The sequence below is a fragment of the Salvelinus fontinalis genome, chromosome 5, assembly GCF_029448725.1.
Source record: "Salvelinus fontinalis isolate EN_2023a chromosome 5, ASM2944872v1, whole genome shotgun sequence".
NCBI classification, from domain to species: domain Eukaryota; kingdom Metazoa; phylum Chordata; class Actinopteri; order Salmoniformes; family Salmonidae; genus Salvelinus; species Salvelinus fontinalis.
The window spans coordinates 35,452,492-35,477,845 of record NC_074669.1 but is presented as its reverse complement, the minus strand read 5'-3'; the positions used below and the strand labels follow the sequence as shown (position 1 = coordinate 35,477,845).

At 44.2% G+C, this 25,354-nt stretch overlaps 1 protein-coding gene across 1 annotated transcript in view; it reads right to left on the bottom strand.

The window, feature by feature from the left end:
* LOC129855523 (tyrosine-protein kinase JAK1-like) overlaps window positions 1–25,354 on the bottom strand; it is a 65,965-nt gene that overhangs the window by 23,999 nt on the left and 16,612 nt on the right. Inside the window, exons 3-10 of the mRNA XM_055923282.1 lie at window positions 13,895–14,018; window positions 9,511–9,664; window positions 9,168–9,331; window positions 7,754–8,099; window positions 7,367–7,549; window positions 5,659–5,816; window positions 5,339–5,453; window positions 4,055–4,253 (exon numbers count right to left, since the gene is read on the bottom strand). Coding sequence (XP_055779257.1) covers window positions 4,055–4,253; window positions 5,339–5,453; window positions 5,659–5,816; window positions 7,367–7,549; window positions 7,754–8,099; window positions 9,168–9,331; window positions 9,511–9,664; window positions 13,895–14,018 — 1,443 coding nt within the window. The remainder of the gene's footprint in view (window positions 1–4,054; window positions 4,254–5,338; window positions 5,454–5,658; window positions 5,817–7,366; window positions 7,550–7,753; window positions 8,100–9,167; window positions 9,332–9,510; window positions 9,665–13,894; window positions 14,019–25,354) is intronic.

The window sequence follows — 25,354 nt, the reverse complement described above, 5'->3', positions numbered from 1 at the left end:
GACCAGGGCCCTTTAGGGTCCGAGGTTATCTGCTGCCTTGGGCTCGCAGCCTAGGGGGCTGGGGATCTTAAAGGGGTTTTGACCTGCTGCAGCCTGGGCGAAGGTGGAGCCAGGCACAGGGGAGGCACTGGGCTGTATCTTACCGGGCAGACAGAGCTGGAGGGCTCCCTCTTCTTCTCCTCGCACCGTTTCTCAATGGTGGGACCGAAAAGGCCAACGAGAGCATTCAGAATCTTCAGATTCTCACTGTCAGATACCGTTGATAGATTGAGCCATCGCACCCTCTCCTGGGATATCATGAGCCCCATCACTCTTCCCGGCAGCTTTAAGCTTGAGGTCTGTGGCAATGCAGCTCTCGTCTCACAAACTTGGCTCCGGTGTGACCGTTATCTCTTCCTGTAGCTCAGCTTGGTATGCCGAGGTCATGGAAGCGGTGCTGAACCCCGTCACCGCTGTGGCGACCAACTTGTAGACCTCTGTCACGGAGAACTGAATGCACTCGTACTTGGCTGGTAAGGTGGGACCAGTCGAGCTCATGGAGGACTTCTGGCTGGGGTGTAGATGGGAAGCTACCATTGGGTCGATGGGGGGGGGCATGTGGGCAAGCCCAATCCCTTCCATGTCAACACAGTCCAACACGACCCACCTTGGACAGGGTTCTTGGAGGAGAAAGGTCTATTCCAGGTATGGATAACCTCCTCCAGGCATTCTGGGAAAACTGGTATAAATTGCCTGGCTGCCCATTTGGCTTTGCTTAGCTTACCTTCGTAGCGGGACGTGGTGGTCTCTGCTACTGTATTAGGCAAAGGAATCAACAGTTTATCTGAAGTGCGTTTGCACACGTCCTGCAGGTCCACACCGAGAGCCGGTTTCGGATTCCCCGGCAGGAGGCCTGAGGGGATGAAGGAGTCATTGCCTCCATCTGATGATTCCAAATGGGTGCTGTCGGGAAAGCCCCATGGAGTCGTTGTCGTCTGATATCAGGAAGCCCGGCAGGGAGGCAGCGAGGTCATTGCTGGAGTCCTCCAACAGTGGGGCAGTGGCTTCAAGCTGGTCGTCCCAGCTAGTGCTAGCTGTCGCTCCGAGATTCCCTGTGAGGATATCCATCGCCTCTAATGAGCCATTGGGGATGTCAGCCCCATGTTAGGATCCTGTTGACTCAGGCTAGCTTGGCGTGCGACGGAGACTCTTCACCATGAAGAGGGCACAGTCTAGTTAGGTAGCTAGCGATTAGTGGTTTATCTCCAATGGTGGCACTTGTGTGATGGCCGGATACCATTTCCAAATAGATAGACAAGATAACTTTTCTTGTCCAAGTTAAACCACAAAACTTTGAAGCTAGCTAGCGTGGTGGCTAGCTTGCTTATGAGTAGTCACTGTTTGGATACAGCTAACTTTGTTGGGAAAAGAGTTAGCCGAAGATTCTTCCTCAAAGAATCTTCCTCTAACTATGGTGAAGGAAAAGGAAAATTGCCACTACCGCACAGTCCAGAGAATAGCGCCTGCCGAGCGAGTTGTAAGCTCACGTCTGAAGACAGTTTCGCTACTTCTGGAAAAGGCAGTCGTGTCGAGGTAATCTTTCTGATGAAAAGCGAGAAGAGGTGCTTGAGTGACTCAGAGATGCTGCGTCAGACCTTTTATAGGGTAGGAGGGACACCATTCCCCGACGCACACATCACGACGTCCAGCCAATCATGGATGGTGTAGTGAAATAAAGTTTTATGACAAATACGCTGGGGGCGTATCCCATAAGTTAAATACGAAAACAAATACTTGAAAGAGAACCAGTATATAATTCAGTATATACAGTCATGGCCAAAAGTTGAGAATGACACAAATATTAATTTCCACAAAGTTTGCTGCTTCAGTGTCTTTGTCAGATGTTACTATGGAATACTGAAGTATAATTACAAGCATTTCATAATCGTCAAATGCTTTTATTGACAATTACATGAAGTTGATGCAAAGAGTCAATATTTGCAGTGTTGACCCTTCTTTTTCAAGACCTCTCCAATGGCATGCTGTCAATTAACTTCTGGGCCACATCCTGACTGATGGCAGCCCATTCTTGCATAATCAATGCTTGGAGTTTGTCAGAATTTGTGGGGTTTTGTTTGTCCACCTGCCTCTTGAGGATTGACCACAAGTTCTCAATGGGATTAAGGTCTGGTGAGTTTCCTGGCCATGGACCCAAAATATCAATGTTTTGTTCCCGAGCCACTTAGTTATCACTTTTGCCTTATGGCAAGGTGCTCCATCATGCTGGAAAAGGCATTGTTTCTTCACCAAACTGTTCCTGGATGGTTGGGAGAAGTTGCTCTCGGAGGATGTGTTGGTACCATTCTTTATTCATGGCTGTGTTCTTAGGCAAAATTGTGAGTGAACCCACTCCCTAAAGCATCCTGAGACCATTCATGTGTGGGGTTGCTTCTCAGCCAACCCCACACATGAATGGTCTCAGGATGCTTTACTGTTTGCATGACACAGGACTGATGGTAGCGCTCACCTGTCTTCCCTCGGACAAGCTTTTCTCCGGATGCCCCAAACAATCGGAAAGGGGATTTATCAGAGAAAATGACCTTACCCCAGTCCACAGGAGTCCAATACCTGTAACTTTTGCAGAATATCAGTCTGTCCCTGATGTTTTTCCTGGAGAGAAGTGGCTTCTTTGCTGCTCTTCTTGACACCAGGCCATCCTCCAAAAGTCTTCACCTCACTGTGCGTGCAGATGCACTCATTCCTGCCTGCTGCCAATCCTGAGCAAGCTCTGTACTGGTGGTGCCCCGATCCCGCAGCTGAATTAACTTTAGGAGACGATCCTGGCGCTTGCTGGACTTTCTTGGGCGCCCTGAAGCCTTCTTCACAACAATTGAACCGCTCTCCTTGAAGTTCTTGATCATCCGATAAATGGTTGATTTAGGTGCAATCTTACTGGCAGCAATATCCTTGCCTGTGAAGCCTTTTTTGTGCAAAGCAATGATGACGGCATGTGTTTCCTTGCAGGTAACCTCCTTTTGAAGCTTCCAGTCTGTTATTCGAACTCAATCCGCATGACAGAGTGATCTCCAGCTTTGTCCTCGTCAACACTCACACCTGTGTTAACGAGAGAATCACTGACATGATGTCAGCTGGTCCTTTTGTGGCAGGGCTGAAATGCAGTGGAAATGTATTTTGGGGATTCAGTTCATTTGCATGTCAAAGAGGGACTTTGCAATTAATTGCAATTCATCTCATCACTCTTCATAACATTCTGGTGTATATGCAAATTATATGCAAACTTTTGGCCACGACTGTACATACTTGGTGTGTATAAACAGTGTAACAAAAATGCAATGTAGAGTAGTAGATATATTAGAATCATTATCAGTGTGTGGCTGGGTGGAGAGGAGGAAGTGATGTTGTGACAAAGAGAACTCTGTGGTTTTCAATACACACACAACAAAATCAAAACACAAATGATCCTCCACCCTTGTGACAGGCCCATCATAACAGGCAAAATATTTCATCATAACAACCCCCACACACACACCTCCACCTCTCACGCCTGTCTGCAGTAAACAGAGGAGGAGATGTGCTCAGGAAACCACAGTACTACTTAGTCTTCCTTTCCTTGCCTCTCACTGACGCACATGCACTCGCACATGCACATGCACACACACCACACACACACACACACACAGAGAGAGAGAGAGAGGATGTAAACAAGACAGGGTTCTCACACACACAGACACATACGCTTGCAAAAACACATAGCCACACCTACACACAGATGCACACAGTTACCCCCAGAGGGTTAGGTGAGTGGTAATCATGGTGAGGCAGTGTCGCTAAGTGAAACTAGAGCTCCTGGTGTAAACAGGTACTAAAAGGGACATCCTTTCAGCTGACCAGAACCAAGTCACGCAGTCAATTCAATATGCGTGCTTGTGTGTGCATTACATGCATAGAAAAGCCAACATGACATTCTGAGGGGCTGAAATAAAAGCACTAAAAGTTGAAGTGAAAGTGTGTGTGTGTGTGTGTGTGTACTGAATATTTGTGTCTCTCCTCATACCTCTGGGCTGTGGGGGGCAGCAGCGTCTGAGCTGGAAGTGGAGGTTGTCCGTACGGAGGTTCTGTCTAGCCAGGTGGTCTAGCAGCTCTCGGAGAGAAGATCTGTAGGTATCGGTCCCATACAGACGGAATCCCTCAGAACCCACCTCGATCTGGAAGTTCTTATACAGATGCACCTGCCTCGACTCACACAGATCCAACTGGAGAGGGGGGAGGAAGCGGTAGATGGGAAGGGAAGGAGAGAAGGAAAGAGGAAATCAGGGGGAGAGAGTTAGGCAGGATAAAAACAAACTTGTCCACTGCATGGAACAAATCCCAGTCAGCATGTACAGTAAGGCACATGCTATTGACTGTCACCGAATTAATTTAAGAGAATTGAGAATTGAATTGAGATGCCCCAAACAAGAATGCACTCAACCCCCCCCCCCCCCCCCCCCACACACACACACACAGTTTTCACTGATGGGAGTTCAACTTATCTAACCACGGTAATGTGATATACACACCAGACTGCCAGGCTGTTGTTTTGACAGTAACCACACATTGTTTGAAGAGGACATCCTGTGTGTGTGTGTGTGTGTGTGTGTGTGTGTGTGTGTGTGTGTGTGTGTGTGTGTGTGTGTGTGTGTCTCATGTTTTGGTATCATCTGTGTTGTAACTGTTTATCAGACAGCTCCTAGTCACTTCCTTGTGTGATTATCTCTGAACTTTGTTGTTTTGGCTTTTTATCAGACTTCTCCATTCGTTCCACCTCAGTTATTAACAACCAACTCTCTCTGCCTGCAAAAAATACTTTGTTCTCAAGAGGGTGTGTGATACATTCGTCCTATTGTACAAACGTGTATTAATACGCATGTGTGAATTGGAAATGTTCGTTTTTTTGCATATCCCAACTCTCCCTGAGACGCCCTCGGAAAGTGGGGTCACGGTCAGGGTCTGCCATTTCGACCCTGGCCATACCAATGAAACCTTGGAACAATTAGGGTTAAGTGCCTTACGCAAAGGCACATTGACAGACTTGTCACCTTGTTAGCTCCGCGCTTCCAACTAGCGACCTTTCGATTACAGGCCCAGCGCTCTAACTGCTAGGCTACCGCCCGCCCTAATTTCAGCGTCGAGTGTGGACGCAGTTTCCCATTACCGGAAATGATACCGGAAATGATGCAGTGAATTCCCCCAAATACCCACATTTGGGGGAATTCACAGCGGTCAGCATGGCCAGAGTGCAATGGTCTCGCCTCTTTCGTAATCAAGATGTCTCCCATGCCAGGTAAGCACGTGTTACCTCTTTGCAGACCACGGTCATGATGATGTAATGGTAGTCAGTACAGGACCAGCGCAGGACGTAGGTTCCCTCCTCGTTGCCCTCCTGACGAAGCTTCTGGTTGGCATACTCCGTACTGCAGGAGACAACAGTCAAACCCCCGATACTCGACGGTAGATTAAGACAAATGAAACAGATAGAGAAAGGTAGAAGGACGAGAAGAGAGGTTAGGAGAATAGAGAGATGAGGGGGAGATAAAGACGGAAATGGGGAGAGAGAACAAAAGCCAGACAGAGAGAAAAAACGAGAGAGAGAGTGTGTGTGTGTGTGTGATTACTGACCAGATAGGTCCATGACAGCAGTTCTGTAGGTTCTGCACCACAGAAGAAGGAGCCACCTCTTTACACAGGTAGTGATGGGCATCCACCGTCAGACGGAAATACCCGTCCACCAGAGCAGCGAATGCCAGCGCCTCGCCTCTAAACTCCAGCTGCACCTCCTAGAAGACAATCGGGTTAAACAATAGTAACAAATACTTCATAAATCATTACATTCAATACTTGATTCATTCGTCATTATTTGGATCCCCATTAGCAGGTTGGGATCAATCTTGTCCTGAGGCAGAGCTCAGCGGTTTCCACAGCAAAGTTCAAATTGGCTATATCGTAAAAAATGTATGCTAATAAAAATTAGCTTTTTGGTCTTCATTTAAGCTTGGGCATAAGGTTAGCAGGGTAGTTAAGATTAGCTTTAAAATCAGATTTGATGACTTTGTGGCTAGGCCAGCTAGTGACCACTCTGCAGAGCTGCCTCCGGGACAAGATTCATCCCAATAAATCAAATGGCAAGGCTCTCCAGAGGGTGGTGCGGTCTGCACAATGCATCACCGGGGGCATACTACCTGCCCTCCATGAAACCTACACCACCCGATGTCACAGGAAGGCCATAAAGATCATCAAGGACAACAACCACCCGAGCCACTGCCTGTTCACCCCGCTATCATCCAGAAGGCGAGGTCAGTACAGGTGCATCAAAGCTGGGACCGAGAGACTGAAAAACAGCTTCTATCTCAAGGCCATCAGACTGTTAAACAGCCATCACTAACACAGAGAGGCTGCTGCCTACATACAGACCTGACATCATTGGCCACTTTAATAAATGGATCACTAGTCACTTTAATAATGTTTACATATCTTGCATTACACATCTCATACGTATATACTGTATTTTATACCATCTATTGCATCTTGCCTATGCCGCTCCGTCATTGCTCATCCATATATTTATATGTATATGTTCTTATTCCATTCCTTCACTTAGATTTGTGTGTATTAGGTAGTTGTGGAATTGTTAGATTACATGTTAGATATTGCTGCACTGTCGGAACTAGAAGCACAAGCATTTCTTTACACTTGCAATAATCTGCTAACCGTGTGTATGTGACCAATAACATTTCAAGATTCATCCCAATAAATACCAACCTGCTCCCCATTAGCTGACACCTTAGTCTGTGTTCCAAAACACTCCACTATCTTCCTTTCTTGTAGATTCCTTTTCTAATCTCCTTTCCTTAGTGCTCTAGACTGCATATCTTCAAGGAGCTTGTTTTTACGAGGTTCAGTTAGCTTGGTCTGATGCAACAGGTAGCACACTTACATGCCGTGGCATGCAGTATCAGTGATCATTTCAGTCCCACAGAATTAGGGCAACACTGTAAGTACTGTACACACACACTCAGTAACTGTAGTCTTTTCCTGTACATAGCTCTATTCCTAACAGAGGAATGTCTAATGGTAATCTAATCTCATCTAAACACAGACTACTAATCAGATGATTTGTTCCTGGGCTAGGTTGGCTGGCTGTTAGGCCCGGTGACATTTGAACTAGCTGGCTGGAGCGGAGACAGTACAGAAGAGACAACCTGAGACCAATGAATGAATGAATTAATTAATTAATTAAACACTAAATATGCTGCTGTCACTGTTTAAATCGGCATAATCTAGCTCAAGCAGTATTGGGAGTGTGTGTATTTGCATGCGCTTATCTTACCATCTTCTTGTTATCCTGTCTGAAGATGGTGACAGAGGACTCTTTGATAACGATGTGTGTGATCTCGTGAAAGTCACAGAACGTCACCCAGTCGTCGCTGGCGTCGTTCTTCTTGTCCTTCTTCTGTTTGCCCTCAAGCTTGTTCTTCTTGGACTTTGTCTTCTCTTTCAGCATCAGGGTATTCTATTGCCAATAAAAGCAAAAATGCATTGTCATAAGATTTCTCATAGATCAGTTTCAAAATACATTCAGATACTTCATCAATACCTTCCAAAATCACTCCCTATCCAGATATATCTCAACCAAAAGTCTAATGTTAGACATTCTAACATATCTCAACCAGAAATCTCACACCAACTCCTTTAACCTCCCCACCTTCCCACTCACATTAGGGGGCTTCCTCCTGTAGGAGATCCCTGTGGTCCCAGTAACCTGGACCTCTATAGCCAGGGAGGGCTCAGGTCCATCCCTCAGCCCTCCGTTTGTCTCTCCCTCCTGGGTAAGTACCAGGGCCCTGGGCTCCAACACCTCCCTCCCCAGGCCGCGGGTAAGGCCTTCCAGGGTGGACAGGTATTTGATCTTCAGGTCGTACAGCGTGATGTTGCTGTCCTGCATCGTGCGACTGTTGAACTCATTCAGGAAGTTCTTGAAGACGTTGTTGATGCGGAGCCGGGTGAGGATGTTGCGCTGTTTAATGCTCCTGTTCAGGTTCTCCGGGATAAAACGCTTGTAGCTGGAGAGAGCGGGAGAAAGGGATTGGTAAATGGAGGGGGATAGATGCAGTCAGTGGAGGAATTAGGGACATTGTCTTCCCTTTCCATTTGTGAACAGGTACGTGTGTATGTGTGTACAGATTATACAGTATATCTGTGTGCAATGTTCCCTCTAAACTATGCTCGTGCGTGAGCGTGCAGCTCAGGATTCTATTGCATTGACACGCAGGACTCAGCCCGTACGCTACACAGACCGGTGTGCCATAACCAAGCAGAGCTGCAGTAGGCCTATATGCAAATAGAACATTGCCATATATGGATCTGTGCCATTCACTTTGAACTGGACTGTGTTTACAGCATGAGCAGGCGTGAGTAGATGCACTTGTTTTGAGATCAAAGCATGAGCTGCATGTAGCTGCTAGTTAGTGAGTTATTAGCCCATTTATAGATCATTTGTGATCACTACTGTGGGAGTGATTGCTTCCTACAAGAGCACAAAATGTGTACATTTCTAGACATCTTTGAAAAGCCAGTCAGGTAAAGAGCTTTTTTTTGTCTTAAAAGGGGCAGTGTTGTATTTTGAGTAGCCAATAGGCAGAGGATGTCATAATTTGTCTGATTCCTTGTAATAATGGTATGGGAATAATAATGTATTTGATTTATTATTTTTGCATCAAAGACAACATTTTTGTCACCACCTTGTCTGAAGGACAAGTGGTTAAACAGGTTAATGTTAAGCCCTGCATGTCTTTTTCAAAAGACTCATGGAATGTAGGCCTACATTGAACACCACACATTGGCTGCTACTGTAGGCTGAATGATAAAACAGCTATTTCCATGTTAAAATGTTATGGGATCCATTTTTTCCATTGTTTTTGACGGTAGGCCAAATAGCCACAGTAGCCTACTTGACCACTACAACTGTAACTTCAAGCGGGTATGGCCTCCGTGTTCACAGTAAACGCACCCCGGAAGTTGCACAGAATTTAATCAAACGTTCAAGATTGCCCTAGGCAGACCTGAAATTTGCTCAGTTCCTAAAAGAAATTGGAGCGAACATTGTCTGTGTGTGAGTGTATCATCTATACCTGATGTCATTGGAAGCTGTAGAGAGAGGTATTTCTTTGGTCATAGCGTAGTGAGTGATGGCCAATACAGCCATGCCCAGACACTCATTCTCTATCTCGTGCTGCTCTGCCTCACTCTGCTGGCTACGCACCACAGCCAGACCCGTCTGGAAATCATTCTGGCCCTGGAAACACACACACAATATACTCATACAGAACCATACAGGAAGGCACATGTGTACACAAATCGTCACATTCCTGATGTGGTGTTCCAATGTAATTAGGAAGAGTAGTGAATCATACATGTACAGTGTGCATACCCTCCCATAGACACACACACACGCACGCACGCACGCACGCGTACCTGGAAGAACAAGTAGTCGAGGGAGGCAGAGTCCAGTAGGGGTGTACCCTCTGGGACCTTCTGTGGGCTGAGTCCTCCTCTCAGTTTACTGATACAATGTCTCCACACTGGAGACTCACTCTCACTGGTCCCATGCCAGTTAGTGAAGTAAAACCTGGTGGGGAGAGAGAGAGAGAGAGAGAAATATAGACTGTTAATACCAACACATGGTCGGTAGGTGGGTGAGGTGTATGTGTGTGTCTGAGTGCGTGTATGTGTGTGTCTGAGTGCGTGTGTGTGTGTGCGCGTGTGCATTCACGTTATGTATGCAGATTTGTTTGTATTTGTGTACAAAGGTTGGTCATAATCTAGGAACGAGCCCCTAAGGTGTGACGCTAATCCTCTAAAAATGCAATATTCCTAACAAAAGGCGAAACTGCAGCAAATCAAATGATTGAGACTAAAGCTAAAATAATGAAAGATAGGTTCCTCGGACACAGCTACAGTGACAGTCTCGTCAACATGTCTCATAAGCGAGCGCAACAGACTGATAGAGCCCCCCCCCTTTGTTTTTCCACTGAATACAAGGGCAGATAAAAAAGCATGATCCTCAAACACTGGCACATTCTCCAGAGTGTCCCCTCTCTCAAAGATTTTGCATCTGAAGCCTCTCCTGAACTGGTTTAGGAGCAGTGTCAGAGCAGAGTGTGAGAGCAGAGTGTGAGAGCAGAGTGTGAGAGCAGAGTGTGAGAGCAGAGTGTGAGAGCAGAGTGTGAGAGCAGAGTGTGAGAGCAGAGTGTGAGAGCAGAGTGTGAGAGCAGAGTGTGAGAGCAGAGTGTGAGAGCAGAGTGGAGCTGGAGCAGAGCGAGGAGCTAGAGCGGAGCGAGGAGCTTGAGCGTGACCAATTTGACTGGAGCGAGATTCCCAAAGGCTGGAGCGTTGGCCTTCTCGCCCGCACCAATTTAGCATCCCAGCATGCATTTGAAGTCTACTTGTATGCCGCTAATAGCCCCTTCCTTTAGCTACTGTCATGGAGTTCGCTAAATATTTTCATAGAGAAACTGATAAAACACACAGGTGCTAAATCAAGGTGGCTTACAAAGATGAGGACCAAGAGCAAGAGAGGGAGTGCGATGATGTAGTGTCCACAACCTGAAGAATCATTGTGGAATCTGAAAAGTCACCAAAAGTGTGATGGTGTACTTACTATGTGCACATGCTAAAAGAAAGGAACGATTTGGGTCGATAACATAGCGTGTCTTTTCCAACCGCTCAACTCCGCTCACATGCTCTGTGGGGTCTTTGGAGGGGTCGCAATATCAGAGACCGCGTCGTGCACAGTGTGCTCCCGAATCCTGCACCCTCTTCCTGGCTCCCGGGTCCCCCAAATGGTTTCTACCGCTGCAGTCATTGTACTCATTGTTCCAATTCAAGTGATACAAAAGTATTCGATCACTCACGCCCAGGTAAAGAATACAAGTTAAAATACTTAATAAATTGTAAACTCAAAAAAAGTTATTGCTGTGAGATGTTACCCCACTCTTCCACCAAGGCACCTGCAAGTTCCCGGACATATCTGGGGGGAATGGCCCTTGCCCTCACCCTCCGATCCAACAGGTCCCAGATGTGCTCAATGGGATTGAGATCCGGGCTCTTCGCTGGCCATGGCAGAACATTGACATTCCTGTAGTGCAGGAAATCAAGCACAGAACGAGCAGTATGGCTGGTGGCATTGTCACGCTGGAGGGTCATGTCAGGATGAGCCTGCAGGAAGGGTACCACATGAGGAAGGAGGATGTCTTTCCTGTAACACACAGCGTTGAGATTGCCTGCAATGACAACAAGCTCAGTCCGATGATGCTGTGACACACCGCCCCAGACCATGACGGACCCTCCACCTCCAAATCACCTCCCGATCCAGAGTACAGGCCTCGGTGTAACGCTCATTCCATCGACGATAAACGCGAATCCGACCATCACCCCTGGTGAGACAAAACCGTGTCTCGACAGTGAAGAGCACTTTTTGCCAGTCCTGTCTGGTCCAGCGACGGTGGGTTTGTGCGCATAGGCAACATTGTTGCCAGTGATGTATGGAGAGGACCTGCCTTACAACAGGCCTACAAGCTCTCCGTCCAGCCTCTCTCACCCTATTGCACACAGTCTGAGCACTGATGGAGGGATTGTGCGTTCCTGGTGTAACTCGGGCAGTTGTTGTTGCCATCCGGTACCTGTCCCTCAGGTGTGATTTCTGATCCTGTGCAGGTGTTGTTACACGTGGTCTTGCCACTGCGAGGACGATCAGCTGTCCGTCCTGTCTCCCTGTAGCGCTGTCTTAGGCATCTCACAGTACGGACATTGCAATGTATTGCCCTGGCCACATCTGCAGTCCTCATGCCTCCTTGCAACATGCCTAAGGTTTTCAGAGTCAGTAGAAAGGCCTCTTTAGTGTCCTAAGTTTTCATAACTGTGACCTTAATTGCCTACCTTCTGTAAGCTGTTAGTGTTTAATGACCGTTCCACAAATGCATGTTCATCAATTGTTTGTGGTTCATTGAACAAGCCTTTACAATGAAGATCTGTGAAGTGATTTGGATTTTTACGAATTATCTTTGAAAGACAGGGTCCTGAAAAAGGGCTGTTTCTTTTTTTGCTGAGTTTAGTACAGCAAATGTTGTTTAATGCTCAAATGCCCACGTGGGCTTGTTTACGTCGGTCAGACGAAACGGGCGCTCAAATTAAGAATAGCTGAACACAACCAATCATGGCTCAGCCTCAACCTTGACATTCTGGGGAATTGAGAACGTTTCTCTTTCCTCCAGAGGGGGCATTATTATGAGGAAATTGTTACAGAGGCACTTTGCGTCGAGCCAACGGGTCTGAATGAACAGCTCTCGTTCGCACCTTTTTTGAAAATGTGTTTTTCTTACTTAATTTCTCTGTCTTTTGTTATTCAAGTGGAATGCATGGGTAGGAATCTTGAATGATGATCATATTGTTTGAATAACCGGTCTAGCTGCTACTGCTATTGACACGTTTGATTAACATGATAAGCGGGACACTCCCCGGCGAGGGTATATGGTGCCTCACACATTTTCCCTACTCAAGGCTCTGATGAAGGAGACTTGTGGCGAAACGTAAGACTATTGTTTGTTTGTCCCATCAATAAATCTATCCGATTTACACAGAAGAAGAGTACTCTTTTTTTCTCCATTCTCCCGGATAGTCACCAGTTGAAGTATCCTGGGATAAGGAATGTTTTTGCTATTTTTCGGTCCCTCAGTCGAGCATCTGATTCTCCCTTTTTCCATTTAAGATGGGCTGAAGCGCATTTGGGTATGCCTTTTTTTCCCCCCATTGGCCATAAGCTGTTCGTTGACTAAGTGTACCCTGGCTGTATGATGCAAATTCCACTCAGCACTGGGTCAACTTTATTAGGCTCTCACCACATTCACCCTCCTCCTCGCCCTCTATTGCAGGGGTGTCAAGCTTACGCCCCGGAGGGTCTTGACTCTCCGGCTGCTCGCTAATAATCACTAGACAGTCAGGTTGCAGCGAACATTTCAAAAACGATGGATGGAGCACTGCTTTTAGCAAATTGCGATGGCAAGGAAATATAACCAGTTTTCAGAGCGGCACTCCAGACCTCGGTGAAAACCGAATGCGGCTCCCGGTGCAAAATGTGTTGTCTAGTGAAAGAGAGCAGAAAGAGGAAGTGTGCGTGACACCACATTACCTCTCCTTCCTCTCGGAGTTAAACGTTTATCTTGGATCATATCCAACTGAACTGCCATGACAACGGAATATCTCCTATTACATTATCCTCAAGTGCAGAAAACAAACACACTTACTTGATACTTTAAAGTGTTGGATTTTGTCCTGCCTTGTATGAATGTTTCACGTGAATTGTAAAAGAAGTTCACAAGGAAATCCTACTTAATCTAATCTTATCTGATGTGGACTACTTTACCAGCTCAGAAATTGCCGTTCTACTCTGCGCAGCATGGTATCAATGTGCCATGCAACCTACCTGCATGACAACCTTCTTGTTACACTGAATCATGGTCAGTGAATGACGGTTGAATAACAGTCACGTTGACTGGTCTACACTGCCGTCACAGGCGATATAGAGAGCGTAGAGTGGCAACCACAGCAGGTGTTGTTGGTAACAGAGTGGCGGATGAGTAAATGAGTAACTCACACGCAACGGGGAGTGTTATTGATCATCTGATGAATGACGTCAGTGAGATATTCATGATCCATCACAAGGACTATGATAATGTGATAACACACACACGCGCACACACACACACACACACACACACGCACGCACACACGGAAGCAAGCAAACGCACACACTCTCAAAACTCACGCGAACCCGCACACTGCAGTAGGCCTGTCTAAGTACCTCATGCGGTAGTGCAGCTTGATGCAGGTCTCGTCCGTGATCTTGAAGAGGTGGTTGGGAGCGTACCACAGAGTCCTGCTCTCATCATACAGACCAAACAGATTATGGCACAGGGGGGAGATATCTGGGAGAGAGAGGAAGGAAGGAAGGAACGAAGAGGGAGAAAATAAAGAAGGGGGATACATTACAACCTTTCTCATCCATTAATTCCTTTTGTAGGTGCTCTTACCCGGAGAGCAACTTACACGTAGGTCAAAGTTTGAACAATCAGGCTAGGAAAGAACAGACACTGCATTATCAGTGGCACAGAGCTCATACATATGTCAGTGTATAACAAAGTACAGAGTACACGTTTCAAGGTCTATTTGCCGTGTGCACAGGATACCACAGGTGTAAAGAAGTACAGTGACATTTTTACATTGAGAGCTCCTTCCTAACAACGCGGTGATAGTAGTAATAATAGAAAATGGAATCCTAGCAGAAACTATACCAGGCACACGCAAAAAGTATGATATAGGTTGAAGAAACATGAGAATGCGAGTATATACAGGTTATTCAATGTGCAGGGGTTCTGGAGTGGTTGAGGTAGGTTTATACATAAAAACTGACTGGTAGGACATACAATGCCTTCTTGACTTATTACACATTTTGTTGTGTTACAGCCTGAATTCAAAATATATACGTTTTTTCCCCCTGACACATCTACCCATAATGACAAAGTGAAAACATGTTTTTAGAAATGTTTGCTAATTTATTGATAATTAAATACAGAAATATCTAATTTACATAAGTATTCACACCCTTGAGTCAATACTTTGGAAGAGCACCTTTTGGGGTCGATTACAGCTTTGACTCATCTTAGGTATGTCTGTATCTATATCAGCTTTGCACATCTGGATTTGTGGACTTTCTCCCATTCTTCCTTGTAGATTTTCTCAAGCTTTGTTAAACTCTAAGAGATAGTGCTTCACATTTCTCATCAGACCACAGAATCTTTTGTTTTATGCTTACACATGCCTTTTTGCAAACTCCAGGTGTGCTGTCGTGTGCCTTTTTGTCAGAATTGGCTTCCTTCTGGCCACTCTCCTAATAAACTCCAGATTGGTGAAGTGCTATAGAGACTGTAGCACTTCTGGCGGGTTTTCCCCATCTCAGCCAAGGAACTCTGTAGTTCTGTCAGTGGTCATTGACCAAGGTCCTTCTTGCCCAGTTGCTCAGTTTGGTCGGATGGCCAGCTCTAAGCAGAGTCTGGGGAGTTCCACAATTTTTCCATTTCCTAATGATGGAGACCACATGTTCTCTTGGAAACTTTCAACATTCTAGAAATTGTTTTATAGCCTCCCCCAGATGTATATCTCGGACAGTTCGTTGGACTTCCTGGTATAGTTTCTGCTCTGACAGACTGTCAACTGCGGGACCTAAAAGTGCTTTCAGAAAATATTCAGACCTCTTGACCTTCACATTTTGTTACGTTACAGCTTTATTCTAAAATGGATTAAATTGTTTTATCCCCCCTCCTCAATCTACACACACAACTCCCCAATGACAAAGAAAAAACAGGTTTAGACAGGTTTAGTCTTCTTGGGTAGTCTTCTTGGGTCTGACTCTCGAAACTTGGTATGACTCTCGAAACCTGACACACCTGTATTTGGGGTTTTCATCAAGGATCTCTCTGTACTTTGCTCCGTTCATCTTTCCCTCGATCCTGACTAGTTTCCCAGTCTCTGCCTCTGAAAAACATCCCCACAGCATGAAGCTGCCACCACCATGCTTCACCGTAGAGATGGTGCCAGGTTTCTCATGGTCTGAGAGTCTTTAGGTGCCTTTTGAAAAACTACAAATGGTCTGTCATGTGCTTTTTAATGAGTTGCTTCCGTCTGGCCACTCTACCATAAAGGCCTGATTGGTGGAGTGCTGCAGAGATGGTTGTCGTTCTGGAAGGTTCTCCCATCTCCACAGAGGAACTCTGGAGCTCCGTCAGAGTGACCATTGGGTTCTTGGTCACCTCCCTGACCAAGGACCTTCTCCCCCGATTGCTCAGCTTGGCCGGGCGGACAGCTCTAGGAAGAGTCTTGCTGGATCCAAACTCTTCCATTTAAAAATGATGGAGGTCACTGGGTTCTTAGGGACCTTCAATGCTGCAGAAATGTTTTATTAGCTTTCACCAGATCTGTGCCTTGACACAAATCTTTCTCGGAGCTATACAGACATTACCTTTGACCTCATGGCTTGGTTTTTGCTCTGACATGCACTGTCAACTGTGGGACCTTATATAGACAGGTGTGTGCCTTTCCGAATCATGTCCAGTCAATTGAATGTACCACAGGTGGACTTCAATAAAGTTGTAGAAACATCTCAAGGATGATCCATAGAAACAGGATGCACCTGAGCTCAATTTCGATTCTCATAGCAAAAGGTCTGAATACTTATGTAAATAAGGTTTTTCAGTTTTTTTTAATTTTTAATACATTTGCAAACATTTCTAAAAACCTGTTTTCACTTTGTCATTATGGGGTATTGTGTGTAAATTGCTAACGATTTTTTATTTATTTAATCCATTTTAAAATAAGGCTGTAAAGTAGCAAAATGTGGGAAAAGTCATGTGGTATGAATACTTTCCGAAGGCACTGTATATAGACAGGTATGTTTTTGTATATCATGTCCAAACAATTGAATTAGCCACAGGTGGACTCCAATCAAGTTGTAGTGACATCTCCAGGATGATCAAAGGATATTGGATGCACCTGAGCTCAATTTGGAGTGTCATAGAAAAGGGGTGAGAATACTTATGGAAATTAGATATTAGTGTATTTAATTTCCAATACATTTCCAAACATGCTTTCACTGTCATTATGGGGTATTGTTGTAGGCTGTAACATAAAATGTGGAATAAGTCAAGGGGTATGAATACTTTCTGAAGGTACTGTACATGTAAACAGGGCCGAAAAGTGACTGATAGCAGGAATATATAAATACTTATGGTAATATACTAATGGTAATATATACATATAAACAGCAGTAATAGTGAGAGAGTGTGAGTGAGGGTGTTTGTGAGTGTGTGTATTATGTGTGTGTGCGTGAGTAAGAGTGACAGTGAAGGGGTGTGTGTCAGAGTGGGTAGAGACCTGTGGATGGGCATAGAGTCAGTGTGGATAGTATGTGGGAGAGGGAGAACAGTAATGTTAGTTGTTTGCCATTTAACAGTCTTATGGCCAGGGAATAGAAGCTGTTTAGGGGTTTGTTGGTCTGAGCCTTGATGCACCGTTACCGCCTGCCGGATGGGAGCATGAAGAATAGTCCTTGTCTTGGGTGGCTGGAGTCTTTAGAAATTTTTCAGGCCTGGCATGTACGTCCTGGATGGCTGGGATCTCACCCCCAGTGATGCTCTGGGTAGTCCGCACCACCCTCTGTGGGGCCATCCGGTCGAGGGCGGTGCAGTTGCCATATCAGACAGTGATTAAACCAATCCGGATGCTCTCGATGGAGCATCTGTAAAAGTTCCTGAGGATCTGAGGGGCCAAACCAAATCGTTTCGGCGCTGCCGTGCCTTCTTCACGACTGTGCTGGTGTGAGAGGACCATGTTAAGTCCTCAATGATGCGGACACCGAGGAAGCTCTCAACTCTCTCCACTGTTGCCCCGACGATGTGGATGTGGATGGTGATTAAGATTAAATATTGTACTAAGCACGATTGTCATGAGTCTACTGTGGAGTCTCTAGATCATTGGTTCCAAATCTTTTTTGAACCCTGTCACACCTCGATGGGATATAAAATTCTGTGGCACACCTAAAATGTATTGATTTAATTTACAAACCATACATTTTTTGTGACAAAGTTTTTTTATAGATTTAAAAGGCTTCATTTGAAATATTTTCATAGTGTTGATAGTTCTTTACTCACAATGGTTAATTTGTGTGTACCCCTTTAAGAGCGTCCGGCGAATCTGTGCCAGAAAGAAGAAAATGTATCTCCGGTAAAATCGGTCTTTAGTTTTTAAAGGTTTCGTTTACAGACGACTGGTTTTCTGCATTATAAAGGTGCAACCTTAGACACAAAGCCGTGCTCCGTTTGTTTTTATGGCAGAAGCTGTGGTATAGCTTAGCCCAGAACCATATATTAAGAAAGAAATAACTCATATTTGCCTGTGCTAATGGTTTTCACAGATAAAATCAAATGATAGAAATGACTTTGCTCGTGATGGGTGCCCCTCAAATGATAAAACAGGCTTAGCTCACTGGACTTGAAACAACGATACAGATGTAGCCATGTGCCATTTAATGTATTGACTGACCGGCACTAGTGCTTCCAAGTCCAAATTCCATGTGCATTCCACATGTCACGCTTCTAAGTGAGTGTACAAGTTTCACAACACAGCTGAGAGTTCCTCCAGGCACACCGGTTGGGAACCACTACTATATAGACTGTCATTAAATGGCAAGTGTAAACTAGGCTATGTAATAAAGTGATAGTAGTAATATGCCTATAACAATACAGTAGGAACTAATGTACAACCTATAGCAGGGTTCCCCAACTGACGGGCTGTGGCCCACATTTTTTACTAATTGTTATTCATAAAAGACAGTTAAAAACACCAGCAAATCAGCTCGAAGGGATTTTAATTAGGGAAATCTGTTCCAAAGTTTTCCCACGCATAATTAAGTGATAATGCCCGAGAAGGCATTGTTTTGAGGATATATTGGCACGGGTGTTGTTAGGCCCGAGACGAAGTTGAGGGCTGGCAAATAGAGCCAATATATCCTCAACACCGGCTTTGAGGGCATTATCACTTTTATACAAACGGGTTACCAACATATTCTAATAATGATATTTTCATTAAAAAAGGTTATTTTGATGAATTTATTCATACTATTTCATAGTAGTCCAGACACAAATCTAGGGTTGCTACCTAAGCCGGCTGGTCGTTCGTTCTATCGGTTCGGTTGCCAGAGGCCCGACACAGTCGTTTAGTCTTTTTGTTCCGTATCTAAGGACGCGACCCAGTCGTTCGTTCTAAATGTTCCATTGCCATAATGGCTAGCAACATTCTTATCCCTTGCTTGATAGCTAGCCAACTACGGCTAACTTACAGTCACGTCAAAACGCCAGAATAACAGCAAAGTAGCTACATTTTTTCAAACTGTTTTCTAGTATCATTTATTTAGACACGTTTATAGAAATTTGCTAATGAGGCGCGATTTCACTTGGCATAGAACATGTGCTCACTCATCAGGACACTGTTGTTCAGAGCAGCTAGCCAACAACACAGCTAACACAGTCACTTCAAACTGAAGCTGGAAAGACTGCAAACTAGCTGCACTTCGTTTCGTTTGACCTTTTTTCAATTTACATTTCTTTGTACAGTTGAAGTCGGAAGTTTACATGCACTTAGATTGGAGTCATTAAAACTCGTTTTTCAACCACTCCACAAATTTCTTGTTAACAAACTATAGTTTTGGCAAGTCAGTTAGGACATCTACTTAGTGCATGACACAAGTCATTTTTCCAACAATTGTTTACAGACAGATTATTTCACTTTTAATTCACTGTATCACAATTCCAGTAGGTCAGAAGTTTACATACACTAAGTTGACTGTACCTTTAAACAGCTTGGAAAATTCCAGAAAATGATGTCAATGCTTCAGATGCTTCTGATAGGCTAATTGACATCATTTGAGTCAATTGGAGGTGTACCTGTGGATGTATTTCAAGACCTACCTTCAAACTCAGTGCTTCTTCGCTTGACATATTGGGAATATCAAAAGAAATCAGCCAAGACCTCAGAAAGAAATTGAAGACCTCCACAAGTCTGGTTCATCCTTGGGAGCAATTTCCAAACCGATGAAAGTACCACATTCATCTGTACAAACAATAATACGTAAGTATAAACACCATGGGACCAAGCAGCCATCATACTGCTAAGGAAGGAAACGCGTTCTGTCTCCTAGTGATTAACGTACTTTGGTGTGAAAAGTGCAAATCAATCCCAGAACAACAGCAAAGGACCCTGTGAAGATGCTGGAGGAAACATGTACAAAAGTATCTATACCCACAGTAAAACAAGTCCTATATCAACATAACCTGAAAGGCTGCTCAGCAAGGAAGAAGCTACTGCTCCAAAACCGCCATAGAAAAGCCAGAATACAGTTTGCAACTACACACGTGGACAAAGATTATACTTTTTGCCCTGACCTGACCTTTTTGCCCTGCCCTGACCTCAATCCCATAGACAAGTTGTGGGCAGAACTGAAAAAGTGTGTGCGAGCAAGGATGCCTACAAACCTGACTCAATTACACCAGCCCTGTCAGGAGGAATGGGCCAAAATTCACACAATTTATTGTGGGAAGCTTCTGGAAGGCTACCCGAAACGTTTGACCCAAGTTAAACAATTTAAAGGCAATGCTACCAAATTCTAATTGAGTGTATGTAAACTTCTGACCCACTGGGAATGTGATGAACGAAATAAAAGCTGAAATAAATCATTCTCTCTACTATTATTCTTACATTTCACATTCTTAAAATGAAGTGGTGATCCTACCTGACCTAAGACAGTGAATTTTTACTAGGATTAAATGTCAGGAATTGTGAAAAACTGAGTTTAAATGTATTTGCCTAAAGTGTATGTAAACTTCCGACTTCAACTGTATATATCCATAAAAATATGCCAGTTAATTCACGATTTCAACTGGCTGAGAAACGCTGCCTGCCTGTCTGTCTTGTACACGCACGTTCAATACTACGGGACAACTGAAGATCGAATTTGAATATTGAAACATTGTTGTAAATGTCGGAGAGACTGACAGCAAGGTTTAATCAAATCTCTGCTGTTGAAAACAAAATGTTAGTCTAAAAGAAATGTGAGAATGTCTAGATGCTTTTTATAGTGGAGATCAAGTATATAAATTGCTTGGCTGGGCTGATGAAACAGTGGATTGCACAGTCAGATGGAACAGAGTAAATAGGCATTTTAACATCACAGAATTAGCCAGTGGTAACTGGAATGCAGTTTTAACCAATCAGCATTCAGGATTAGACCCACCCCTTGTACAACAGAGAGATAGACATGATCGTAAACAAATACACTGCTCAAAAAAATAAAGGGAACACTTAAACAACACAATGTAACTCCAAGTCAATCACACTTCTGTGAAATCAAACTGTCCACTTAGGAAGCAACACTGATTGACAATAAATTTCACATGCTGTTGTGCAAATGGAATAGACAAAAGGTGGAAATTATAGGCAATTAGCAAGACACCCCCCAAAACAGGAGTGATTCTGCAGGTGGTGACCACAGACCACCTCTCAGTTCCTATGCTTCCTGGCGGATGTTTTGGTCACTTTTGAATGCTGGCGGTGCTCTCACTCTAGTGGTAGCATGAGACGGAGTCTACAACCCACACAAGTGGCTCGGGTAGTGCAGTTCATCCACGATGGCACATCAATGCGAACTGTGGCAAAAAAGTTTGCTGTGTCTGTCAGCGTAGTGTCCAGAGCATGCAGGCGCTACCAGCAGACAGGCCAGTACATCAGGAGACGTGGAGGAGGCCGTAGGAGGGCAACAACCCAGCAGCAGGACCGCTACCTCCGCATTAGTGCAAGGAGGTGCACTGCCAGCGCCCTTATTATGTTTTAGTCAAATATGATATCCGTTTGGGGTTCTTGCGGTACATTTGCACTCTGAAAATTATTTATTATAATGTTCTGGCCCCCTGACCATCCATTCAAGTAAAATAAATTGGCCCACGGTTAAATCTAGTAGATGATCCCTGACAATAGGTCACTATTGTAGCCTTTACAGATGAGCCTTTGTTTGTTTTGAACTATAAATGGAACATCATGAGAGACAGGAAAAGTATGGGCCCATGACACTTCCTCTTTCCTGGGCTCTTTTGTTTTGATGCGAGGGACATAATGTGCGTCAAACTACCTACCACACAAGACAGAAAGGTCTTGCACAGACACAGACTACTTTGGATTGGACTATAAACAGATCATACATTTGTGTTGGCAGCTGCTTTTTTGTTTAGCCTATAAATGGTGAGTATTTGCATATATAGACTATGGTAGCTGTGGAGTTGAACTCCTCCTGAGTCTTGTTGTTGTCTGTATGTTGTCTGTGTAGGCTTCCTTTCTCTGCTCGCTCTGCAGTACTGGGAAGAAAAGTGTTGGCTTCACACAAGGACGAAATTCCAGAACTCGTCCCGCCCTGAACCAACCCTAACCAGCCACCATCTTGTATTGGAGTCAGTGTGTGGCTGAAAGGAACAGCCGGGCGGATGAACCCACACTTCTCTTACCCTCTCTTCTACTCTCCCTTTCTATCACCGATCACACTGACAGATGTTGTGGAGTTTTAGAGCCAGTATCAGAACAAATACAAATACAGGCCTATAATTTGTCTGTCAAAGATGGAGACTACCAAACCAGCATTTTTAGAGCTGTAAGAAAACAGGTGCTGGATGTTAGTTTCGTTTCTCATTGTGGGATAGCCGAGTAGCTAGGCTACATCGGGTTTGTCTGTATTGTGTGCCTGCTATCTGGCATGGGAGGAGTATACAGTATTTACTGTAAGTATTATGTCATGTTTGTCATCAAATCAGGAAGAGTACATGTGGAAGTCAGCGGAGAAGCATAAACTCAGTTACTGTAATAGCCTGTTAATATGGTTAAAACAAAGCCATTTGGCATCAGGGGCGGCAGGGTAGCCTAGTGGTTAGAGCGTTGGACTAGTAACCGAAAGGTTGCAAGTTCAAATCCCCGAGCTGACAAGGTACAAATCTGTCGTTCTGCCCCTGAACAGGCAGTTAACCCACTGTTCCTAGGCCGTCATTGAAAATAAGAATTTGTTCTTAACTGACTTGCCTAGTTAAATAAAAGGTAAAATAAAAAATAAATAAAAAATCAGTAGAGGGTCGTTCCACCCACCCCCCAAAAAAAGAGGATTACCACACAAAATCATGAAATCATTTCTGTAATTACAAACAAATGAAATAAGCATTCCTGAAACATTATTTTGTTTAAATATAATTTGATCTCTGATAATTTCAGCTAATTGATTGCACCCAAATCGGTCATTTTCATTTATAGGATTCATACAGCCTAATTTTCAATAAATATAGCACTAGGGTGGGCGATATTGCGATAGCATCGTCTATCGACGATGATTGACAGCCATCGTCGATGGTGACAACATCGTGATGTGACAGATGATGGTTTAGCCTTGTTTTTTACTAGCGCCACGCTGTACAAAAGCATGGCATCAGCAGGGTGACAAACAAGTGGCATTCCGAGTTATAGCCTAGTCCTATTTGCTATAGCCAATTTCAATAAATATGTTATACAGCCTACATAAAACAAGAGAGGAATGTTGGCCAGAGAGCGGAGAATTCCACCAAAGCAGTAACTATTTTGTATTTAGAGGTTTTAAAAAAAAACTTCTTTCTCCATTCGATAGACTATGAAAGCTACGCTTAGCTGTACTTAGCTTCTACCCAGGCCTTCAACAACATTATCTTTCGTCATGATTTGTCCAGTTAAATTAGATTTTGCTCTATAGCCAAACTGCAGTTTTTTTCCAGAGTAAAAAAAAATATATATATATATTGGCGGAGTGGCCAATAGGGGTGATAGCATCCTATATCACAATCTTTTATGGGTACATAATCACGATAGGACAATGGTTGACATAGCCCAACCCTATATAGTACCTAACATCCAATTTAGACCATAATTCTAAATGAGTAAGACATGAGGAATTCAATAAAATCAAATTGTCATCCTATGTCATGTATTTTCCCTGTGAATCTTGTGATGATTTCCCCCCCCCCCCTGTTCATAGAAATTAGCCGTTGAAGTTGCTTGCATTAATCTTATCTGTTTCTAACTACAGAAACAATTTCTGAATCATCTGAGACGGTGGGTGTCATGGCTTAGCGAAATGACAAGGAATCCTTTTAGGATTTAGCATTTATCTTATTTCTTTAACTACGCAAGTCAGTTAAGAACAAATTCTTATTTACAATGACAGCCTACCCCGGCCAAACCCAGACGACGCTGGGCCAAATTGTGCGCCGCCCTTACAGGACAACCCATTCATGGCCAGATGTGATGCAGCCTGGATTTGAACCAGGGACTGCAGTGACGCCTAATGCGCTGCGATGCACTGCCTTAGATCGCTGCGCCACTAGGAGGGTCCTTATATATACACACAGTACATCTTAAGCATTGAGAGAAAGAACATCCACTGACAAAACACACGTAGGCAATAAAACAAAGCTTCACAAGTAATACATACATCTATGTAACATTTTCAAATGCCATGTTGTATAGGCCAGGCCCTACTGTAGGATGTAAATGAGCAGTACACACAATGAAATGAAACATCTATTACAAATCCATTTCTTGCTTAGTTACTTACTATTTCTCCTTCTGGTCTAGCTTAGACTAAACTCATGTGACGGTCTATTACCAGTGGCAACAGTGGACCTCTCGGTTGGCAGACAGGCTCCATCAGGATAGGTCACCACATTTATCCCCGATTAGTTGTAAATGACCATATTTAAGATACATAACTTCTGAATGTTCCTGAAAACTTCCCGCAAATCCAATCGTACAAATACACCCTATTTAATGCCCTGGCATGCAAACACTCACACACGGGTGCCTGCAGATACACACTATAGAGGTCGAAGTCGGAATGGCCGATTAATTAGGGCCGATTTAAAGTATTCATAACAATCGGAAATCTGTATTTTTGGACACCGATTTGGCAGATTAAAAATATATATATAATAATATATTTTTTTACACCTTTATTTAACTAGGCAAGTCAGTTAAAACTTCTTATGGCTGAGGGCAGTATTGAGTAGCTTGGATGAATAAGGTGCCCAGAGGTGCCCAGAGTAAACTGCATGTTACTCAGTCCCAGTTGCTAATATATGCATATTATTAGTATATTTGGATAGAAAAGAATGAAGTTTCTAAAACTGTTTGAATGATGTCTGTGAGTATAACAGAACTCATATGGCAGGCAAAAACCTGAGAAAAAACCCAACCAGGAAGTGGGAAATCTGAGGTTGGTCGTTTTTCAACTCATTCCCTATTGAAGATACAGTGGGATATGGGTCATGCTGCACTTCCTAAGGCTTCAACAGTCTTTAGAACCTTGTCTGATGCTTCTACTGTGAAGGGGGGCCGAGTGAGAGGGTATTGAGTAAGGTCTCTCCCAGAGTGCCACGAGCTGACCATGCGCGTTCATGTGAGAGTTAGCTTGAGTTCCATTGCATTTCTGAAGACAAAGGAATTCTCCGGTTGGAACATTATTGAAGATTTATGTTAAAAACATCCTAAAGATTTATTCTATACTTCGTTTGACATGTTTCTACGGACTGTAACGGAACTTTTAGACTTTTCGTCTGCTCCTAGTAAACGCGCTTTGTGAGTTTGGATTTGTTTACCA